Below are 20958 nucleotides of genomic sequence, written 5' to 3'. Positions count from 1 at the left end.
TCTGTGCCAAAGCCCAATAGGGGTGTAATTACCTGAGACTGGGTCAGCACTTTATCCAGAGTAAAAATACCTGCCTACTTATAGAAGGGGAGTAGAGAGGGAAGCCTGTCTTCAAACATTCAGCCAAATGCCCCCTTAGTATTGGGGAAATACTCTGGTAGTCTCTCTGCTTCTTCCTTTAGAGGAGTTATATAGCATTAATTACGCAATATCACAGGGACTTCTGAAGTTGCCTTTCATAGTTGCAGCAGATTGCCCTACAGAGCAGTGAGACACATCCAATATTCCACTCTACCTCTAACTGCAGCCGACTTTCAGCTCAGTACCTTTCCACATTCACTGAATTCCCCTACTCCGCCCCTTTCACACCACATCTGTCTCTCTGCCCTCCGAGTCAAGGACAGAGAGGGCCAAGCAGACATGGAGAGGACAGCTCTGCACCAATCAGGAGACACAGAGAGCTTGTGTCAATTAAATGGTATGTGCTTATGCCGCAAATCACAGACACATGTTCCTTCTCCCCTCCCACCCTGTGGCTGTTGCCTCTCTTCTCCACCACCTAATGCAGCGTAATCATCCTCATTACCTAATGAGACCCTACTGTACACACAAAGCCTCCCCCCGCCCCCTCCCCCCAAACACATATGTATAAAGAGCAGTCACATGCTCATGAAAAACACTATAGACTGTTATAGCAATGCGATAAACAACGCTCTGAACACCTACCACACTGTCAACAGAGTAGCTCTCAGTGCCACAACATTGTAAAGCCTCTAATGCCACAGTAATACTATTGTAGTGTGTATTATCAACAGGACAGTGAGCACTGAATTAGGCTGGCAGCTGGGGAGGGGAGAAACCCCTCATTAGCTCCCTTCAATGTATCTACTTCCTCTAATCGCTTACAATAACATAATCTCTTTAAAAGTGCTGCAGCTTAAGTCCAATCTGCCTAAAACCTGACACGTGATTGAGGTCAATCCGCAGTAAACCCTCAACTGTGGGGTCCCAAGAACTTCCACCCAGTAGCTACAGTACTCTATGAGCAGGTATGCATTTATTGGCGGCACTGTGCAGAATATTACATAGTTGTAATGCTTCACAGTGATTCAGACATGTCGCTCCACAGCTGTCTTCATACATACCCTCAGCGAGACAGAGCACAGCCGGCCGCCTTCTTCTGTGCATGATCCCAGTGCAGTTTGTATCCTTCTCACAGCCTCCGTTCTCTCTAACTCTAGTAGAGGAGACCCATTATGCCCTTTTTTTTTTTTGTTGATGTTTTTCCATAGTGTCTCTTGCCTGCAAACCACTTACAGATGTTGGCAGCAGGGAGCGTTGTGGCAACTCCAAACGAGGAAATCTAAATAGAGATCAGGCTGTAAAATAAAAAAGAAGGCCAAGCGAAAGAGAAAACAAGGGTAAAAGCAAGAAAGCAAATGCGAGAATGAGGTAAATGGGTTAGAGAGAAAGTAGAAGGCATTAGTGTGGAATTAGTAAAGACAGAAAAAAAATACTTACTGGGCAAGTATGAAATGTGATGTTATTTTTAATGACTGGTTTCTGCAGAGCTTGGGCAGTTTGCCCTGGTTTGCATCTTTGCAAACATCTTTATTTTCCACACAACAGACAAGCAGAGGTAGTAACAAACACAAAACTGTGGCACAATGGTGGTATACTTACAGAGCAGGACTAGGTTAGGATAGAAATATTGCCAAAAAAAGGCAGCTACTGTAACAGGAAACATACACTTTCAACAAACTACTACAGCCTCTCAGTAGCTGATAATTATACCCTTAAAATTCTATATGGCTCAAAACCACAGCTTCATATTCACCTTTCCAGTTGCTGCTCCCTTGGCAGGTTTTTACATTAAATAGTGTTTTATAACATATATAAATAACCAGTACCAGCTGGAATTTACCGGTGCATACTGGAAAATAGGTTGGCTGTGCTCAAATAGGCTTGGTTTGATCTGTGGGGGCGGCTCCATGTTACCTCCCTCCACCTGTTTTACAGGAAGTAGGCTTGTCCCGGTGGATCCGAGAGGAAATGTGCTGAAATGCTACATCCTGCTCACAGCTTTTGGGTCACAGTTCAGTATCGCTAGTTCTCGTTACGTCCAGACACCTGCTAGAGAGAAAGAGAACAGAGAGAGAGAGGGAGAAGTGGCAGCGTGTGTGCAGCCATGCCACTCCCCCGAACAGTGATTGTAAAAATGAGTGACCTGTCTCTCCCGTCTCGCTTCTCGCTTCTCATCCCCCCTCCCCACCACCCCCTGCACTTTATTTATTAATGGATCCATTCAATTATTTACCTCACATCTTGGGGCGACAACAGGCCAGAGCGCAGTACATAAGGTGGAGATGATACAGTCGACAACACAACACACAGACACAGAGCTTGTTCTCTGTAGAATTAGCTGACTGCTACCCATTTCTCAAAGGATTTGTTTTTTCTTTTTTTCTTTTGCTTGTTCTATTGATTGGTAGAAATCAGTTTCCTGGGGCCCAAGATGATGTTTTTAAATAGCTTACTTTGTCTAATCACTGGTTTAAAACCCAGTAATCAATATTGTGAATAATCAGTATTTAAGCACAAAACAAGCACAAGATTTATAGCATTAGGAATCCATACAAGTTTTATACTTATGTGTTTTGCTTTTTACTAATATGCTCAAATAAGTGGCATGTACGACTTACGTGGAGGAGCTTGAATGCTTCCTCCACCAGTGCTTTTCAGCCAGCAGCACTTAAACAGCAGCAAGTTCCTTTTACATGACCTGGTGACATGCGGTCTGTATACCTTTAAAAGTTACTACAGCATCCTGTTTGCAGTAGAGGTTGATGGTCAAACGTATCATTGACTGCTCTGTGTCTGCTCTTATCTTCTTCCTATGGCCTTATCCCCGCAGTGGCCAGACATGGATCAATCCCACCCGGAATTGGGTTTCACATCCCGGAAGCAGAGATGTACACATGGGTCACTTTCATCGACTCACTGCGGCCATGGCTATAGGTATCCATCATACAGACCATTGACTGGTTGTGACCATGAAGGTACAAATTCATCACAACGAGAGAGTGTGGTTGACGAGGTCAGTGGGAAAAAAGTAGCTCTTTCCCATCTACAGTCAGGTGAAAATTGAGCCTTTTGACGTATTATCATTTAAGTTGGCGTAATAACAGCACAGCGTGAATGTGGAAGTATTTGGAAAGCCCATATTTTGTGTCAAGTGTCTGTCATATGTGTAATTTAGCTTATTTCTATGTGTCTGTGTGTGCATGTACCGGACATGACATAAGGAAATATATTTATACTACCTGCACCAATCTGTGTGTTATCTACCAGAGGAATGATGTAATGTGTGTGTATGGTATTATTTAAGAATGTGCATCCGTGTGTGTTTTTGTGTTTGCGTGCATGATGCGTAACATGCTGAAGATGAATAACAGATGCTGTGACGCTGTCGCTATCTGAACTTGGCTGGCCTCGTCCGAGGACTGAAGGGGAGTAGATGAAGGGAAGGATGACGAGGGAGATGAGGGAGAGATGAGGAGAAGATGCTGAAGACTGATTGTCACTGACTCGCGTCCAGTGTACTGATGTAACTGGGAGATCCCCTCAGCATATTTGGGAAGAAAGCAAACATTTCCAGTGCCAAGAAGAATCTGACAACACTCAACGCTAAAGAGGAAAGCAGAAAATAGAAAGATGAAACAACATATTTCTTTCATCTTCTATTCTCAATGTGTTTGTATTGGTAGGTAAATACTAACACATCCAAAAACAGTCTCAGTAACTGGTTAATGCTCTTTTGCGTGTGTGTGTATGTGTGTGTGTGTGTGTGTGCGTGTCCCTTGAAAATAGCCTGCTGTAATTTCCCAGGAAATCACTGTGATTTAGAGTAGCAGCAAAGTAACTTCCAATTACAGTGAATGGACTGCTAGTGTGGAAGTAGGCTAGACTGCTTGTGCACATGTGTGTCTCTGTGTGTGAGCAATATATCTGAATGGGATTTATTCCACATTTAATTAATGAACATGATAATACATACAAAGCTCAAGCTATGCTGGTGGTAATTAAAAATAACTAAATGCGGTTCTCTCAGTTGAGCAGCGTGTGGTAAAATTAGCACAAAAAAAGATCCCCTCTTTTTTTTCCTAAATGATGAAAGATGCAAATGAGTTCATGGTTTGAGTTCAAGTCTGCATAGAGGAAGCAGCAGTGAGCACACACTCTTCAGAGGCTCTAAAATGCGTGCAGCTGGGTTGAGGCTAACGCTTGGAGAGCTTATAAAAGGAGCTGACCTGCTGAAGCTGACTGGAGCATAAAAATGTCGTGAGGTCCAGGCGATGAACAGAAGCATGCCATGATTGAGGCTGCTGTCCCGGACTGCTTGATGCTGCCGCTGCGGATACAAGGAGCTGAAGGTGGAGGCTGGCAGAGCGGGCTGAATGCAGATAGGATCTCTGTGGGGGGGCATGAATGTGTGATTGGAGACTAAAATCATTACAGTACGCCAGGTCCCTGTGTCCTTGGCTCTTCCGCTGAGCTGAGGTTGATGCTGATGCGCTCTCGTAGTTTCAACCTCTGCCTTTTTTCGCTCATATTTTTTTATCCTTTCCCCAATTTATCATCACACATTTCTGTGAAATACACACAGTCCCCAATGAAAGACGCTCTTCTTCGCAAAATTTTAAATCGCTCTCTGCAGGCAAGAATATGACAAAAAGTTCCCTTTGAGATGTTATCGCTGCAGCTTGTTAATAATGCACATAAAATGCAGTCAGGAATCATGTGAGCAGTGGTAGCGCAGAGAAAATAGTGTAATAATGTACTCAGGTTTTCAGATTTTTTTAGACATAAATCAGATTGCCGTAATATTTTTTAGGATCAGCTTTTTTCATGCCGTCCAATATTGATGCGTTGCTTTTCAGAGGTTTATCATACATGTGGCGGAAATAGAATTTAAGCCTCTGCGATGAAATTGGTAGACTTCGTCATGTATTTGATATTAATGCTGGATTATTTCCCTCTGTGTGTCTCAGCGAGCGCTTCCAGACTCTTTCCCCTTTTCTTTTCCATGCATCCAGCTGAGTTTCATGCACATTTTGAGTGCTGAAGTCATAATATGATTCTTTACATAACCTGTTTAGATCTGATTCACTCATAAAGTGATGTTTATGAAAAATCTGAAGAAAAGAATCGGAATAAAGATAAGCCTAATCACTTGTTTTTGTTATGTTCAATTAAAATCACATATTAAAGGCCTCTTTCTCCTGGTTGACCCCAGTTGAACTCATGCCCCCAGGCTGCTGGTGGCTGTCCAAAGAGAGAGAGGGGGAGAGAGAGGGGAGAATGTAAACTAAACTTGCCTTCCTTGAGTCTCATTGGTTGATTCCTTCCTAGCGGTTTTGTCCTTGAGAATGTGCAGACATGGGGCAGATAATGTTCTGACACCAGAAACTCTAGACCGGGACCAGATCAACACTTACTCCCTTCTTCTTCTCTGCTTCTATCATCGTACTGTCAGGACATGCACATTGAATAGTGACGGTGCTTTTGATATGTATATATACTGCACCTAAAAATCAAGAGTGTGTTTTCATTTATTTAGTTTGTTTTAATGCAAATCAACAAAATACCAGAATTGTATACTTTGCTCAAGTGTTTGCATGCAGCAATAATCAGAAGTGAAGACAGACTTCCGAGGTATAGCAAGTGTGTTGACACATGGCAATAATAAATTCCATTACCGTTAACCGTAAAAATATCACACTAGCAGGCGCACACGGGATTATTTTGAAACTGAGGCCTTGCTCCGCGCTTTAGGCGACAGGGTCGGACTTTTTTTTTTTTTTTTTTTTAATATTCAAGTTTTGTAAGAACCAGTTAGATTTAGCCTTTAAGTGTATTCAAAGCCATGCACGGTGAGAATGAAAATTATTGTAACACTTAATTCAAATTTGAGGTTTTCATCTCTTCTCCGGTATATTGCAAGGTCAAAGATCTCCTTTTACGGCGCGGGGTTTCTGCAGAAGTCAGCATGCCAGCAGAGCAGCGTGTATAGGAATCTCCCTGCAGCGGCATATAAACTACCATACGCGGTGATCTAATCACTGCAGGCCAGTGGGCTTTAATCCAAAATTTGCACTTTGTTTTCACGTCTGAAAATAAAAATGAAGGCAAAGTGCAAATGAAACGGAAACTGCTTGATTAGTGCAAATTAGCTCTTAAAGGGAAAAAATAATTTTAAATGTTTTTCAGGGCATTAGCAAACTTTTTAAAGATTCATATTGTTACTGTCGTTACACTGCGTGGCAGCTTTAATTACCGCTAGTATGCTGTTGTTTATATGACAGAATGATTTTGTCACCGATCCTTAAATGTGAAAACGAAAAAATAATAAAGTCTGAGAGGTAATTATTGCCATTTCAATGACTTTAATAAGCAAAATAGGAAACAATTTCTTCCAAAAAACAACAAAAAGAGACAAAACAGAAACCAGCCTGAATGGAACAGTTCAAATTTAAGTGTTACTATTATTTATATAAACAGGATTGAAAGTTGATCCCCATCATCGCCAAGTACATGAAATTTGTGAAAACAAAACAACAACCCGCTGCTGCAGTTTCAGTTCGATTTCAACACAGTTGAATCACTAACAAACCAAAGATTGTTAAATGCATGACTTTTCCACAACAGTTTCAATGCAAGCACCATGCTTTAATCGATATGATCTGACAGTTTAATTTAAATCATTAAAATAAAAACTTTTAACTATGCATCTGGCCAGCAGAACCAGAATCATCAAATAATAATAAAACAAAGAAAAAAAGTATTACATAACATACACATTGTTTTCATTTTGAGACTTTGCACAACCTGGATCCCCTTTTTTTACTGACCGGCAGAAAAAAATCAGGAAAAACATAGAACATTAATATTCAAACTTTCTATCAAAAACATTCGTGTTATCTAAATCGTAACTGCGAATTTTCTAAATATTGCGTAAAATATAAATGATCAACATCTGTCGAATGGAGTTGGGGGGGCTACAGGTGGCTGCCAATTATGATGAGAAATATTTGGACTTGTTTGGTTCTAATTTGTTTAGAAATGCAGATAACACCTCTCCCCACTGAATATGTGCCATAAAAGCTACACTGAGTGTGAAAATAGCAGAGTGTTAATACACGCGGTATCCAGCCTTCGGTGCAATGGAGTATAAACTCTGCGTAATCTGGTTTGAATGATGTCGTGGTCACATGCTTGTCTCCTCTGCCTCACACAACATGCGTCCTAAATACTACTCTTAAAAGTTTGCACTGAGGCCTGCCTTTAATATTATTGCAGTATTACATCATAGTATGTCTTTCCTGGAGGGGGGTCTGCACAAAATTCAAAATGAAAAACTCGCAAATCATTATCCAAAAAAGTGCACTTGACACAGTTTTGCTGTATTTAAATGCAACTGGGAAAACAAATGCACTCCTCTTTCAAACAATACCCAACACGATCAAAAAAAAAAAAAATTTATAACAAATGAAATAAAAACACAACACACAGAAAGAAGTACAAACCAGCCTCCTCAATCTTGTTGTGCAGTTTTCGCGGTTGCATAATATTTACAAGCCCCCCCCCCCCCCCCCCCAAAAAAAGAAAAAGAAGCCCACACCATGATACTGCACCGCCAGTCCTGCTGTTCTGTCCCCGCTGCATTTCTCTAACCCCCCACCCCCACCCCCCAAAAAAGCGCAGATTAACAACATGCTCTTAATATACACGAGAAGATGAAGGTACAAAATAGAAATTATTACCGTACATGTCCAGCATGCAGGATTAATATTTAATGCAGATTTTTTTGTTTTGTTTTCAATATATATTCGAATATAACCAAGCAGGCAATAAATCAATGAGATGTTGCATAAAATGTCTCCTCCCGTGACGGGTTAGTAGACGGAAGATAAATTTGCATAAAGTGGTGTCCCGTGTTTTGTTTTTGTTTTGTTTTTTTTTAAAGATTTATTTCTTAATTTTTTCTTCAGATTTCGGGTCCACTTGTCGAATGTGAGTCTCGTGAGTTGCAGGCTGTGAGATCGGGCCTGCTTGTTGGTTCATAAGAATGTCAGCAAAAATACAACTGCCTTACGCCGTCCCACGTTACTTACAGGTGATTTAAAAGCTGGAGCCTCAAGTGAGAGACAAACGAACAAACAAAAAAAGTTCATCAGTCGCTCCTCTTCTTTGAAGAAGAAAAACAAAAGTCTCTTCACTACAAGCAACTAATCTACAAAGATGCTGCGACTGATCGGACACTCTACATTGCTCTTTGTATCTCAGTTGACACGTGGATGGTGAGATGATTATATATGAGAATACTATCTGATGGATTACTCGTCTAATATGAATATAATTGTTACCGTTATTAATATAATCAAACAGTATGGGAGGTGTGGATTATTATCGTTTGCTCATCAGCAAAGTCAGTCAGAAAGTAAAGGTGTCGGGGGGTGGTGGAGTGGGGGTGGGGGTTGTTTGTTGAGTAAGTTGGAGGGTTCACAAGAAAAAGGCTATGGCAACTCACATGAAAAACTCTGGTGATGAAGGGTTGTCACTGGTTGAGCCAGCCTCGCGGAACCCGTTATTGGCCCCCGACCCCGTCAGTTTCTCACACTTGAGTTTGTAGGCGTCCCTCTCCCTCGCCAGCCGGGTGATCTCCGCCTTCAGCTGCTCCACCTGGTTCATCAGCTGCGTCTTCTCGTTCTCCAGCACGTGCTTCTGCTGCACCCGCTTGAACCGGCAGGACTGAGCGTAGCCCCGGTTCTTCAGGGTCCTCCTCTTCTGCTTGAGGCGGATCACCTCGTCCTTGCTGAAGCCCCGTAGGTGTCTGTTGAGCTCCCTCACCGACATGGATACGAGCTGGTCGTCGGAGAAACGGTCCTCCACGTTGAGTCCGCCTCCGGAGCTGTGGTGCGCCGCTGACTGGCTCAGGTGGCCGTGCGGATGGTGGTGATGATGGTGGCGGTGATGGTGCAGCGGCTGGTGGGACTCTGGGGACACCGGAGATGGGCTGTCGGGGTCTTGGCTGTGGTGATGATGATGCTGGCTATGTGGGTGGCTGTGTCCGCCCGGGTGCCCGGAAAGTTCCTCGGCGTGGTGCGGGATACCTCCCGCATAGGGGTGATGATGCTGCTGGCTGTGGCCGTGATGGCTGTGGTGGTGATGCGGGCCCCTGTAGCCCTCGAAAGCGCCTTGCTGCTGCAGCTGCTGTTGGACATGCGGAGGCGGAGGGTGGCCGTGAGCTGTCGCTCCAATCAGGGCCTCCACTGCGTCCTCCGGGGTCAGGCTTAGCGTCTGCGGGTCTATCTGCTGGTGGTACCCGTTGTTCGGCATCCAGTACAGCTCCTCCAGGTGGCTTTTCTGCTCCGTGGGGCTGAAGCTGGGCGACGAGGGCACCGAGCTGCAGGGTGTACTGATAGGGGTGGAAGACACAGAGCCTTGGGGTTGGAGACGGTTACACTGGCGCACCCCGTTGCGATCCAGCCCGGCCAGGCCTTCCTTCTTCACGTCAAACTTCATCAGGTCAAAATCGTTCACATATTCCAGAGCCAGAGGGCTGCTGGGCAGCTCCGGCCCCATGCTCAGCTCTGCGCTCATGTTGTTGTCGCGACTCTTTTGCAGATATGCAAAAGTGTTGGCGAGCGTCGCAAAAACTGACTTATTAATCAGCGTCTCTTCTCTCCTTTCTTGTTTCATGCAATAGTTCTTTTGGCTCCTCCACCGCTGTGCACTGACTTGCTGTAGCATGAAACAGCGTGTGGTTGGTGGAAAAAAAGGAAAAAAAGAAAAAAAAAAGTCGTGGAGGAAAACTTTCAGACTAATGCTCTGCACACGGTTTGCGTCATATAGCCTACTTCTGCTGGGATAATCTGGCAGAGAGACCAGGCGGGAGGTAGAAAGCTGTGTGTCTCAGTGCAAAAGTAAAACCCGAGTCCCTTCAGCAGAAGTGCATTTACAAGAAAAAAAAACATAAATAATAATAACAAAAGAAATACCACGTTAATTCGCTGAGACGGGCACCAGTCCTCGTTGCAATTTCTTGGTTGTAAGTCCCTTTTTTCCCCAGGAAAATAAAAGGAGCGAGTAAGCGGTGTAAATAGGGCGTCTGATTTTCGCTGAGAAGCAGCTTTTCCAGCTCTGCACCGCAGAGATTTAAAGGCTCGCCTCTCTCACTCTCTCCACTCTCTGGTATCCAGCAGACTGCGCTTGAAGCCAGCCTTGCGCTTTATACTAATATCGCCTGGTGACGTCGAGCTCGGTAGCACTCGGTTCTCCAATGGGAACAGGACTTTGCGCTCAAACCGAGGAAGAGAAAGAGGAGAGGGACGAAGGAGAGGAGGGCGCTCGATCCAGTCTTGACAGCTACAGTCAGCTGACCGACTTCCCTAAAAGCAGAAGAACGGTGGAAAGTGGCGGAGTGAAATGCCTTCGATGTAAGGCGCTGCTCCTCGTATTCAGTCGTGTCTCAAATGAGACAAACGTGAAAAAATTGCCACTTTATGGCCCAACACTCTTAGAATGACACCAAAACGTTGAATTTCAGGCAGATTTCTGAAGTAGTCCTAACAGTTGTTCCAGATGTTTCCAGATGCACGATACAAATTGGACTTACCACAGGCACTGCTCCTGCATTATAGTTCAAGACACAACTTCATTTGTCTTGAAAATGAGATCAAGAAGAATCATTTTCTTATGTTGTCTTGTTTATGTTTATTTGCTGCATGTCTATAACTTTCAAAAACTCAAAAGATAACCAGTCACATACAAGCCTGTATTACGCAGCATGGTGATAACACAAGGTCAGAACACAGTTTCTAAGCGACCATAAAAGTTAAATCGTGACTATTTTTCTGCCACACACAATTTCACACACAGGCGCTTTACTGTATAATAACTATATTAAGGCTGTAGCTACAAATACGTCATTTTAATGTTCATTGTAGCGAAGAACCACAATAAAGTCTCAAGGTTTACATGTAGATCTGCTTCTCACTGGCGACAATACTGGTACACTTTAATTTATGGATTTTTTAAAATCCCAATTTATTGTTTAAACAAATGTTAAAAAAAAACATACCACTGCGGTATTCTATATAATGAAATTCGTGGATTAAATATCTTTTTGTTTGGTAAAAGCAAAGTTGACTTTGTTCAGACTCTGTTACTCGCACATCAGGCTGCTTTTGACTCGCACCGTCTTACTCCAGGCAGTATCAAAACAGGGGATTCGCCAGAAAACAGGCTCAAGGCTGCCCCTGCGTGGGCAACGCACGAACCGACGAAGCTGTGGATGACGCTTCTGCTATACATTCCCCTTTAATTTGCGTTTGGATCGTCATCTCCGCGCTAATTGCTGCTTTTAAAGGTCACATCATGCAATTGTGACTGACAACAATTCATTTCTGTCACGCGAGTCTCCGACAAGCTCGCTGTCACGCGTGTATTTTTAACACTCTCACTTTCTAACAGGTAGTTTGGCCAAAATAGGGTCAGATCTTCCCTGGAAGTATGCAAGCGTCATTGATCTGGTCTTTATTTTAATTGTCTGCTAAAATCAGAGAAAGAAAGAAGGGGGGAAAGGGAGTGTGAGCAAATGTCTCGCTTCCCTGCAAAAAGAAACTGCTTGTAAATGAGTCCGTTTGTAGGATCGATTGGATTATCATTTCGTTTCCACCTCATATCCACGGTTGAGCACAGCCGCGACCATAGCGTATTGATCAGACTCAATGTAAGAGGAGGCTGCCAAAGATGAGATCCGATAATGAAGGGCTTATTTGTTTAGTTTAAATTCTTAATCAGTTTTGAGCTGTAGCAGTGTATCAATAGATGAACTGTGACTCAAACTTCTGTCATAAATCACCCTCATATTTAACAACCCATAATAACTCGATGTGATGTAGTTTATGTTTGTTTTATTATGTCTTTGAAAATAGTCTTGGACTTAAGGCTAAAAGTTAAATTGATATAGTCCCCAGAAGAACTGATGATAAAAGATGAAACTTTTAGCCAAACACGCGAATTATTATTATTATTATTATTATTATTATTATTATTATTATTATTATTATTATTATTATTATTATTATTATTATTATTATTATTAGTCATCACAGGCTTATGTCTTTATTATTTTGGACAAAAGGCACATTCTAATAACGGGATGTATTGATCCAAGAAAAATGCACTTTACAGTGCACTTTACCGCGACTCTGGATCCTGTTTATTCTTTTTTTTTTTTTTTTTTTTTTAGCTTTTATCGAGCGATAATGCACAATTATCCGGAATCTTTATAACATCTCAAGCCAACTCACACGCTACCCACTTTATTTTCAGGCTCAAAGCGCCTGATAACCACATACTGCTGCAGTCAACTTCAAATTCTAGGCATTCCCTTTCCCGAGCACAAGATATAAAAATATACAGGTAGTATTCCAGTTACAATCGTGCTCTGTTAATTCCCTGCACCTGCAGGCGAGCTTCTAAATCCTGAACTCCAACTTGAACAGCGCCCTGAGCGAGTCGTGCCATGCCGAGCACAGCCGACTTAAAACTTCTTCCCAGCGAGGCCGACCCGGCGGCAGCCCCATTAGGTTGTAATGCTCTCAAATATAACCCGAGTCCACCGTCTAATAGATCCAGGCAGGCCTGGCGGCGGCTTTCCCCCTTCGGTAATAACGGGCTGTAATGGAGAGACGAGATGTAAAAAACCGTCCATGTCAGCAGCATATCGGTGGTTAATGATCTATTAAGTGATCCGTGTGCTTATGGACAGCGAAAAAAAGTGTTGATGCTTGCTTATCCTCCCCTAATGAGAGTCCCATCCTACGGATTTTAGGAATGAATAACAGAAATAAAATCACCTTTAAAATGTTACATTTAACAGTTGACGCATGGAAGCTGCAGAGGCTGCACAGCTTCCCACAGCTCACATCTCACACCTGCAGCAGGCCCGCTGGTTTCACACAGGAGGCCCGTGGTCTGTCCATAGGAAGATACATGATTCGCCTCACAAATATGGATTTCTATTCTACTTCAGGACCTATCGATGCATGCGCATCTGCGCTCCGGTGGCCAAGCTGCACTGCCAAAACCCGTTGGATCTCAACTCAAACCCGATCTGTATGGAAAGAGAGTGATTATAAGGAACACCTTTCTCCCTTCTTTTAGAAACAGAATCAGCTTCTCTGTTTAACTCTAAGGTAAATATTTGGTTTTATTTCAGAATATTTTTGCTATCTGGCGCGCGTAAACATTAACGGTTTTCTCGAAAGTTGCTGGAAATGTTACAGAAAAAAGGGAGGTAGCCGAGCTGGAAGGCCCGCGACGGGGAGGGTGAGGGATGGAGTTGGAGAGACGGTGCTTTCGGAAGTACTGCTTTGATGCGTTTTGATGCAGGAGGAAGAAAAGAGACACGCAGAGCAGACGCGCAGACCCGGCTCCAGCCTCTGAAACACGCCTTCAATGAGCAGTAACTGATTTATAATGTTTTTTTGAGATGTAATATACGCAAATGTAAAACAAACATAGTAGCTTTTTGTCAATGCAACAATCACCCCGCATTTAATTGAAGTTGTATTTTTGTAGTTTTGCAGAATCAATAACAGAAAAAGAGTCGCTGTGAGTTTGACAAGAATGCATGTTCGTTTTTGTGCAGCGAATTAACTGATTCATGATTAATTGTCAATATTTTATAGCTGAAACATTTGAAATGCACTTCATCACTAAAAGTGCATAATGTATTTAACAGGTGTTCCCATCATTAACGTGATGGGTTTCGGCGTAAAATAGTAATAACACCAGCAAATCCGTCTCTAAAATTTAAGTTCGATTATACACTCAGTCGTCCTTTTTGCATCAGTAATCTACATCTTCCGTTTACAAGGTGAGAGTTACTCAGACATTCTTGTTTACTCCAGACTGATCGATTATCTCCGTAAAAACATGTATTATTAAGACGTGTCGTCTATGTAAACAGGCAGAGGCCAGCCTCTGAAGAAGAGTAACATTCCCATCAGGGATAATTGACTGAAGAGACTTTCGGGGAAACGGCAAGAGGTGAGATAAGTGCAAATTCATGCAGTCTCATTAATATGAAAAAGTATCGATTTAACGGTGGACATCAAATGTTGTCTTTAAAAGTCCACCATTCTTCAGCAGTATTATCACAACGCTTGCACTCTCGCTATTTGCACGTTAAAAGGGTAGTTGTGTTTGCGAGGGAAATTAAGGTTTATTTCTTGTGACAGGGCGCCTCTGGTGGCGCATTTACTCATTGCTAATAGTCTGACGTGTATCATCAGTGACGTGCAGTCTCTTTTTGGCACTAACCCCATGCAGACAGCTCCAACTTCAAAACTGAAGTTATTTGCTTTGCTTTTTTGGATATGGCAGAGTAACAGAGAGGATATAAAAATATGATGGGGAGGCCAAGACATAATTGTAGGCCTTTTCTGAGATTAGATGTCTCTGATTGACATGTAGTAAATATAACAACAAATAAATGTCAGTATGCACTGTACTGGCATAATCCCAGAAGAAAAAGAACAATAAATCTGCCCTTTGCTGTGGTCATTTCATTAATGTAAATTGCAATGCTATGTACAATAGTTTGGCTTCCTTCCAGTTGGCTTATTGCTGAGGCATATGCATGATATTGGGTTTTGTCATAAACTGGTGGCTGTGTGACCACAGAATGTAGGCGACACCACAAGAACCAAATATCATAGTGCAGGCAGGACATAATTAAAGACCATATTCTCAGGTCATAACTGCAATTTACATCTGTATTTTCTTAGCCAATAACTGGCTACTGTAATTCTAAAGATACCTGCATGTACTGAAAACATAATTACAGTAATTCTGAGTAAAAAGTTAAATATTTTTCTTAGAATTAATTGATGTACGCTTCTAGCTGTACAAGCACCTAGAAGCAGTTTCTTTTTTTTTTTTTTTAACTTTTGTGTTGTTCCTGAATGTCAGACTTTAACATGCCAGTGCTGAGGAACATCCACTGGCTTCTTTAGCCTTTTCTAATTGTCTGCATATGGAGCTGTCAGAGCTTATCACTGGTTTACATTAAACCTCCACTTCATATATTCTGGAAAATATGCGTCATGTAGCAGAGACTATACACAACACCGGCATGTTATTAAGCTAAGAGTAAAGAGAGAGATTTAATAGCCGTCAAACGTCTCTTTATAATATCTTAGAAGACTTTATCTTCCTGTCAAGTGTGTAAAGCATAAATGTTTATGAGCAGACTTAGTTTGTTCTGATTGTCTGCACATGAAAGCTGTACACAGGAGCTAGCAGACCCTCGGTCATATTGTTTTGGCCATGTTTGAGTGTGTGGGCATGATTGATCTGGAGGTGGGTGGGCGCCACACCAGGCAGTTTTAGGGATTAGAGCCGAACTGGCGTTTTTATTTTTCTCAGTGCCACAAACTCCTCCTCTAACCCTACCATTCATCTGTTCTGTTTTTTCTCTCTCACCTCCCATCAGAATGTTCTTGCACAGCACTGTCCCTGTTTGTAATAATGTTCAGACACGTTGTCATCCTCCACGGATCGAAAGACGCTGCTCTTATCAAACATCTATACTTTATACTCCTTCGTATACCCTTTTAGTCTTCTTCTCTCCTTCTCTGTCCACCCTCCCTGGCCGGGTGACCTCCTTACCTCTCAGCTCTCTCACCCCTCTCCTCTGGCCCTGGCCCTGCCCACCCTGGGTCATTTATCATGGACCAGAAGGGGAGCCCCCGGGCCTGCAAGCCCCCGTCAGCCCCTGCAATCGCCTCTTTGTGGCTCCCAGCAAACAAGTGTCGGATCAGCAAAAGTCTATTAAAGCCTGGTGGGCCTTTCTCAGCCAATTGGGCTCGGGTCACTGAGCTGCTCTCCTTGCTGCTCCGAGTGCTCTTTGTGTCGCCGCCGTTCGCTGACACAGATCCTCACAAGATTAATGATTTTTAGCAGCCATTTGGGTCTCATTCACAGGGTCCTTCTCTCTTTCTGTCTCTCTTCCACTTTTCCTCTTTCCCCACACTCGTTCTGCTCTTATTTCTTTTACCCACTTCTTCTACTCTCCTGTATCCCCATCCATATCTGTTTTACTTTTTGTTTACTGATTCAGTCGTCTCCTCCTCCTTTTTACTGCAGTTCCAATCAGCGTTGATCGTTTTTGTCTGTTTAGTTTTCAAGGCCACTATTCATACAGTTGTGTTCACTGCTAATGGAAGTTACAATGTCTTTGATTTAGAGATTTTATGCATAAAAATGAGAATTGAAAAAAGCTCCTTATTGTTCTTTGTTTGAGAGTCATGAACTCTTGTCTGATATAGCCCAGGCATGTTAAGAAAACCAGCTCAAGTATCCACATTACAGTCCTGCTAGGTCTCCCCGCAGCATTCCTCAGGAGGCTCAGAGTAATTTGAAATCTTAGAGCCACTTCCACGACTTCCATGTTGCCATGTTCTCAGTGTTGTTTCCAGTAATTACTGCAGGTTAAGTGCACGTCCCGGAGCCCAGTGGAGGCAGCTCTATGCCTCACCTGGGACATGACTCAGCACACTTCAGGTCATCCGGCCATTTCCCTGACCACTGGACCACACCCCACCTACTCTAAACCCGCAGGACAGCCACGTTCGCTTCCATCACGTAATGTAATTGTTGTTTTATTTACTGGCTGAACTGTTTGCAGAAAGACAGCCCACACTAACATGTTTATCTAGTCGGATGCTAAAAAAGCATATATTTCTTGTCTTTATTTTCATATTCAGCAGCTTCTAAATAAGATTATGCTTTATGTAAAATGAAACATTATATGTTTCTCTCCTGGCTAAGATGGGAGATACAGTCTTAATGCATTCGATTTTAGATAGGAATGATAAAATGTGCATTTTGCCATTCATATCTTACACCTGCCTCTCTGTCAAAATGAGTTCAGGCTTCGGTTGTCTGAATTAAACAAAGCAAACTTCCCCTATGCTGTATGCTTCCTTTGAATCTCAGCAAGAAAAGACTGTCTGGGGAAGCAAGAAGAGAGCTGGACTTACATTAAGCTGTACTTCAGAATATATGATTAGGTTAAAAAAAAATGACTGTGGCTGTTCTCCATAATCACTTAGAAAGGATCTCTACAGTGACGTCTAACTTTTTTTTTTGTGCTGACCAGATATTAAAGGATGATATTTAGGCTCTCAGCACTGCACTTTTATTTTTGCATTAAAGTACAGTTACATCCATGTAGATAGTTCCTAATCAGCTCAGCTGTTCTTAGGTTCTTATTAGGATGTGTTGGCTGAGCAGTGAAAGAAACAAACTGTGTGTGTATGTAGTGTATATGTAAAAAAATAATATAATGTTCACGCGTTAGCCTAGCGAAGCTGTCAGCGTGGCTGCCAGTGGGTCAGTGTCTGCTTTCACCTAAAACTCTCTCTGTGTGTTTACAGCATGTCTGTTTCAGGACTGAATGGATGAACCCAGCCTGCTGCTGAGTCCATCCACCTGCCCCGTTTCCTGTCTGACTAATGTTCTTTTTTTTGTGCGTGCGTGCATGCGTGTGTATGTGTGTTTGTTTTATATGTGTCGTTGTGTGGAAATGGTTATAGATGGGACTACACTATCACACTGGCAGTCTGAATCATTACTCACAGAGATAGGGAGAGACCCAGGGCCGAGGAACCCCTAACATCCTCCACCTTCCTGCACTGACACACCCACACACACACTTGCACACATAGACACACTCTGGCTTTCACATATCCCCAGGTTATTCATTTGTACGCAGAGTGCCTGGCATTTCACCATATCCGCCCCCCTCCACCCCCACAAACCCCCTTTATTAAGAGACTGAAGCATTGGGTTCCCTTTTGCGGGTGGGGGGGGGGGGGGAGAGTGAGGAATGGTTTTCGTTTGAGCCTTATATTCTCTGCTTGTGCTCTTTGTTCCTTACCTCTTCATTTCTCTTAATCTTTCATTGTCATTGCTTTCTCCCTTTTTCTCTGTCTCATTTTCTCTTTTTCTTTTTAAGGGAAGCTGTCAGCCCCCAGCCCCGATGGCTACTTGTTTTTAGACGACCAAAGGCAAGGATGGAAAAAAAAAGTTGGTGCTAATTTACAGTATGAGTTTTTACCTGCATTTTGAGACTCCGGATGTAAATCAGTAGCAGCAGATACTGGCCTCTAGAGTTGTAAAGGTGCAGAATTCCCACTGATTTTGAGCATTGGGATTCCCCTACAAAGCCAGTGAACCTTTACTCTGGTACTTAAGTCTGGTTGTGCTGGTGGAGATTCACTTTAATACTCTGCCACATTAGAATTAGATGCACAAGCAGGTTGCTACAATGCTAAACTTTACTTTAGAGAACCTCTTATGAAGTCGATGAATTTATTAAGGTAGTTTCTGGCCTAGTTTATTAGGCATATTTATAATAATAATTCTTTTGTATTTATAACTAATCTTCCCAAGATGCATCTTATCTGGTTTGCTTATTCTGTCTCCTCCTCAGGTGGAGAAAGATCCCTCACTTTGTTGAATATATGGGAGCAATTACACCCCCATCATGAAGAGACTGTGGACCTATGCTGAATGGTAAAATGGCAATATTGTTAAACAGCCTGATTCAAAGCTCACAGTAAGAATACTGCTGTAAACAATAAAAAAAGAAAAAAAAAAAGTGTATCATGTGTGCTCATACATTTGATATCAGATAAGGTGTGTTTGTGGTTTCCAGTGCTTGAGTAGGTTTGGTGTTTGTAGCATATATGCAAGAGTATGTGTTATGTGTGTGTGTGTGTGTGTGTAGCAGTAAGTATGCATGTGTTGGGGCGGGGGGGGGGGGGGGGGGGGGGTATATGTACAGGAAGAGAGCCTGTAAATAAATCTGTTTGGGAATTGTGGGTGTGGGGATGAAATATGGTCCCCGGGATGTGGAGCAATGTGAAAAACTCGGCAACGCCAGGGAATAACAAATCTCCTGATGTCCCCTCACCGCAAAATAAATACACTCCCCTGTACAAGTCATCCATCTGGACTATGAGTTGCAACAAAGACGCCCCCAATACATCGCTAACACACACACACACACACACATACACACGCCCACACTTACACCCAACACTCATCCCACACAGCAGCAATGTTTATTTACACATTTATTTATTTGTTTGTTTGTTTTTTTGAATTAAATGGAAACTGCTTGTGTGGAATTGAAAATGTGTTTATTGTTTTTTTGTGAATGAAAAGTGTTCCTCCCCTCCCCCTATCTGTAAAGTGCTGTCTTGATCTTAATGGGTGGTTTGTAGGGGTAGTGATGAAGAGTGGGTGTTTGGGGGGGGGGGGGGGGGGGGGGCTTGCAGGGTTTGTAGATCGAGTGTTTTAACTAATGATCGATCACGAGGGATTCAATAATTAAATTTCAGCCTTGACAATTTAAAAGTCTCCGCACACGAAGTCGACTGAATGAGGAAAGAGGGAAAGATGAAAGATTCCGCCTGCAGCAATGTATCAGAAGGATTCAGCATCTAATACATTACAGGGAGAAAGTATGCGTGTATGTGTGTGTGTTACAGCACAAGGGTGTACTGTTTTTAGCTTATATGCATGATGCATGTGCAGAGGTACTCTGTACTGTCTTTTCCTGACATATAGGCTATACTAAGTACATCCAACTAACCATGTAGGCCCACCAGATTCTTCTTCACTTTCCTTATCTGGCCCTCTTCTGCCAAACACCCCATTACTATGACTGCTGCACAGCTAAAAGCTCGTACGTGGGGCATTGTATATCTGAAAAAAAAGAGCAAAAAAACACACAACAACAGCATAAAGGCGTTCATGTTTGCAATAAAGGGATAAGATGTTTTTGTTGTTTTGTAGAGTACAGTTTTCTTTTTCCAATTAACGTCTATTCTTTAGGCTTAACTAGGTCATGACGATATGGTGTGTATGCACGTGTGTGTGTGTGTGTGTGTGTGTGTGTGAGGGTCATTCTGTCCCTCACAGGGATAAATATTAGTCCTTGTTGTTTGCAAATAGGTGATGTATGGTGGCCATATCTCTTGGTGATGAATGTTTTTTAGAAATTTCCTCTCCTTTATCAATTGACTAACAAACCCATGTATCACTGCCACTCTCTCCCACTCCCCATATAAATTAAATAACCAGCTCTCTCTCTCTCTCTTCCTCTGCCTCTCCCCCTCTCTTCTACTTTTCACGTTTTCTCTCTGTACCTCCATGCTCTCCAGTTCCCCTTTCATGACTCGTTTTAGCTTTATTAGTTTTATTACATTTTGGAAGTTTTACCTTGTTTCGCAAAACACACACCCATACATCAAACCAACAGCAGTTAGAGCTGATGTTGTGTGGTAATAATAATTCAGCTGTTACATACATCTCAATCTCAGATTTCCCCAGAATGGGTTAGAAACAGTAAAAGGGCTTTTCACTGACTGCCGCTTTGCCTTCCAGCACATTATTTGACTTACTTATCATCAGGCAGTGCCTTGACATACTTAAGGACAGATCATCATGAAGTGAAAATAGGTTTACTCATTCCTGTTTATCACTGTGATGCTCTCTAAATCTGCTGCCTTCTGTAAAAAAGCTATAGGCTTGAGCTTGCTAGGATCTTTTCTGTCATGGAACAATGACAGGAGGCCGATTATGCCGGAGTGCCATATTGTAAACTACTCATCATTAGCGGGCCCATCCCAGCTAACGACTGCACTGGAGATAAACAGTAGCGACGTGGAGCGCCATCTTAATCGGGAGAGCTGTTTAAAAGTGGGGCTCTGTCATTAAGCACAGCTGTATCACACCAGGATATGGGAAATGCCGAGCTGTAAAGCTGCACGCTGAAGCTGGCTCAGATCCCAGCCCCAAGCTCTGCGGGGG

The 20958-nt window shown here is 42.7% G+C and overlaps 1 protein-coding gene across 1 annotated transcript; it reads right to left on the bottom strand.

Moving 5' to 3' along the window:
• Positions 1 to 7997: 7997 nt before the first annotated feature.
• On the bottom strand, positions 7998 to 10281 carry mafba (MAF bZIP transcription factor Ba). The gene has a single exon (XM_085145598.1). The coding sequence runs from the start codon at positions 9811 to 9813 to the stop codon at positions 8587 to 8589; it is 1227 nt and encodes a 408-aa protein (XP_085001724.1). The 5' UTR covers positions 9814 to 10281; the 3' UTR covers positions 7998 to 8586.
• Positions 10282 to 20958: the final 10677 nt, after the last annotated feature.

Source organism: Neolamprologus multifasciatus, chromosome 20 (assembly GCF_963576455.1).
Source record: "Neolamprologus multifasciatus chromosome 20, fNeoMul1.2, whole genome shotgun sequence".
Taxonomy (NCBI): Eukaryota; Metazoa; Chordata; class Actinopteri; order Cichliformes; family Cichlidae; genus Neolamprologus; species Neolamprologus multifasciatus.
This window is presented reverse-complemented; position numbering and strand designations above follow the sequence as displayed.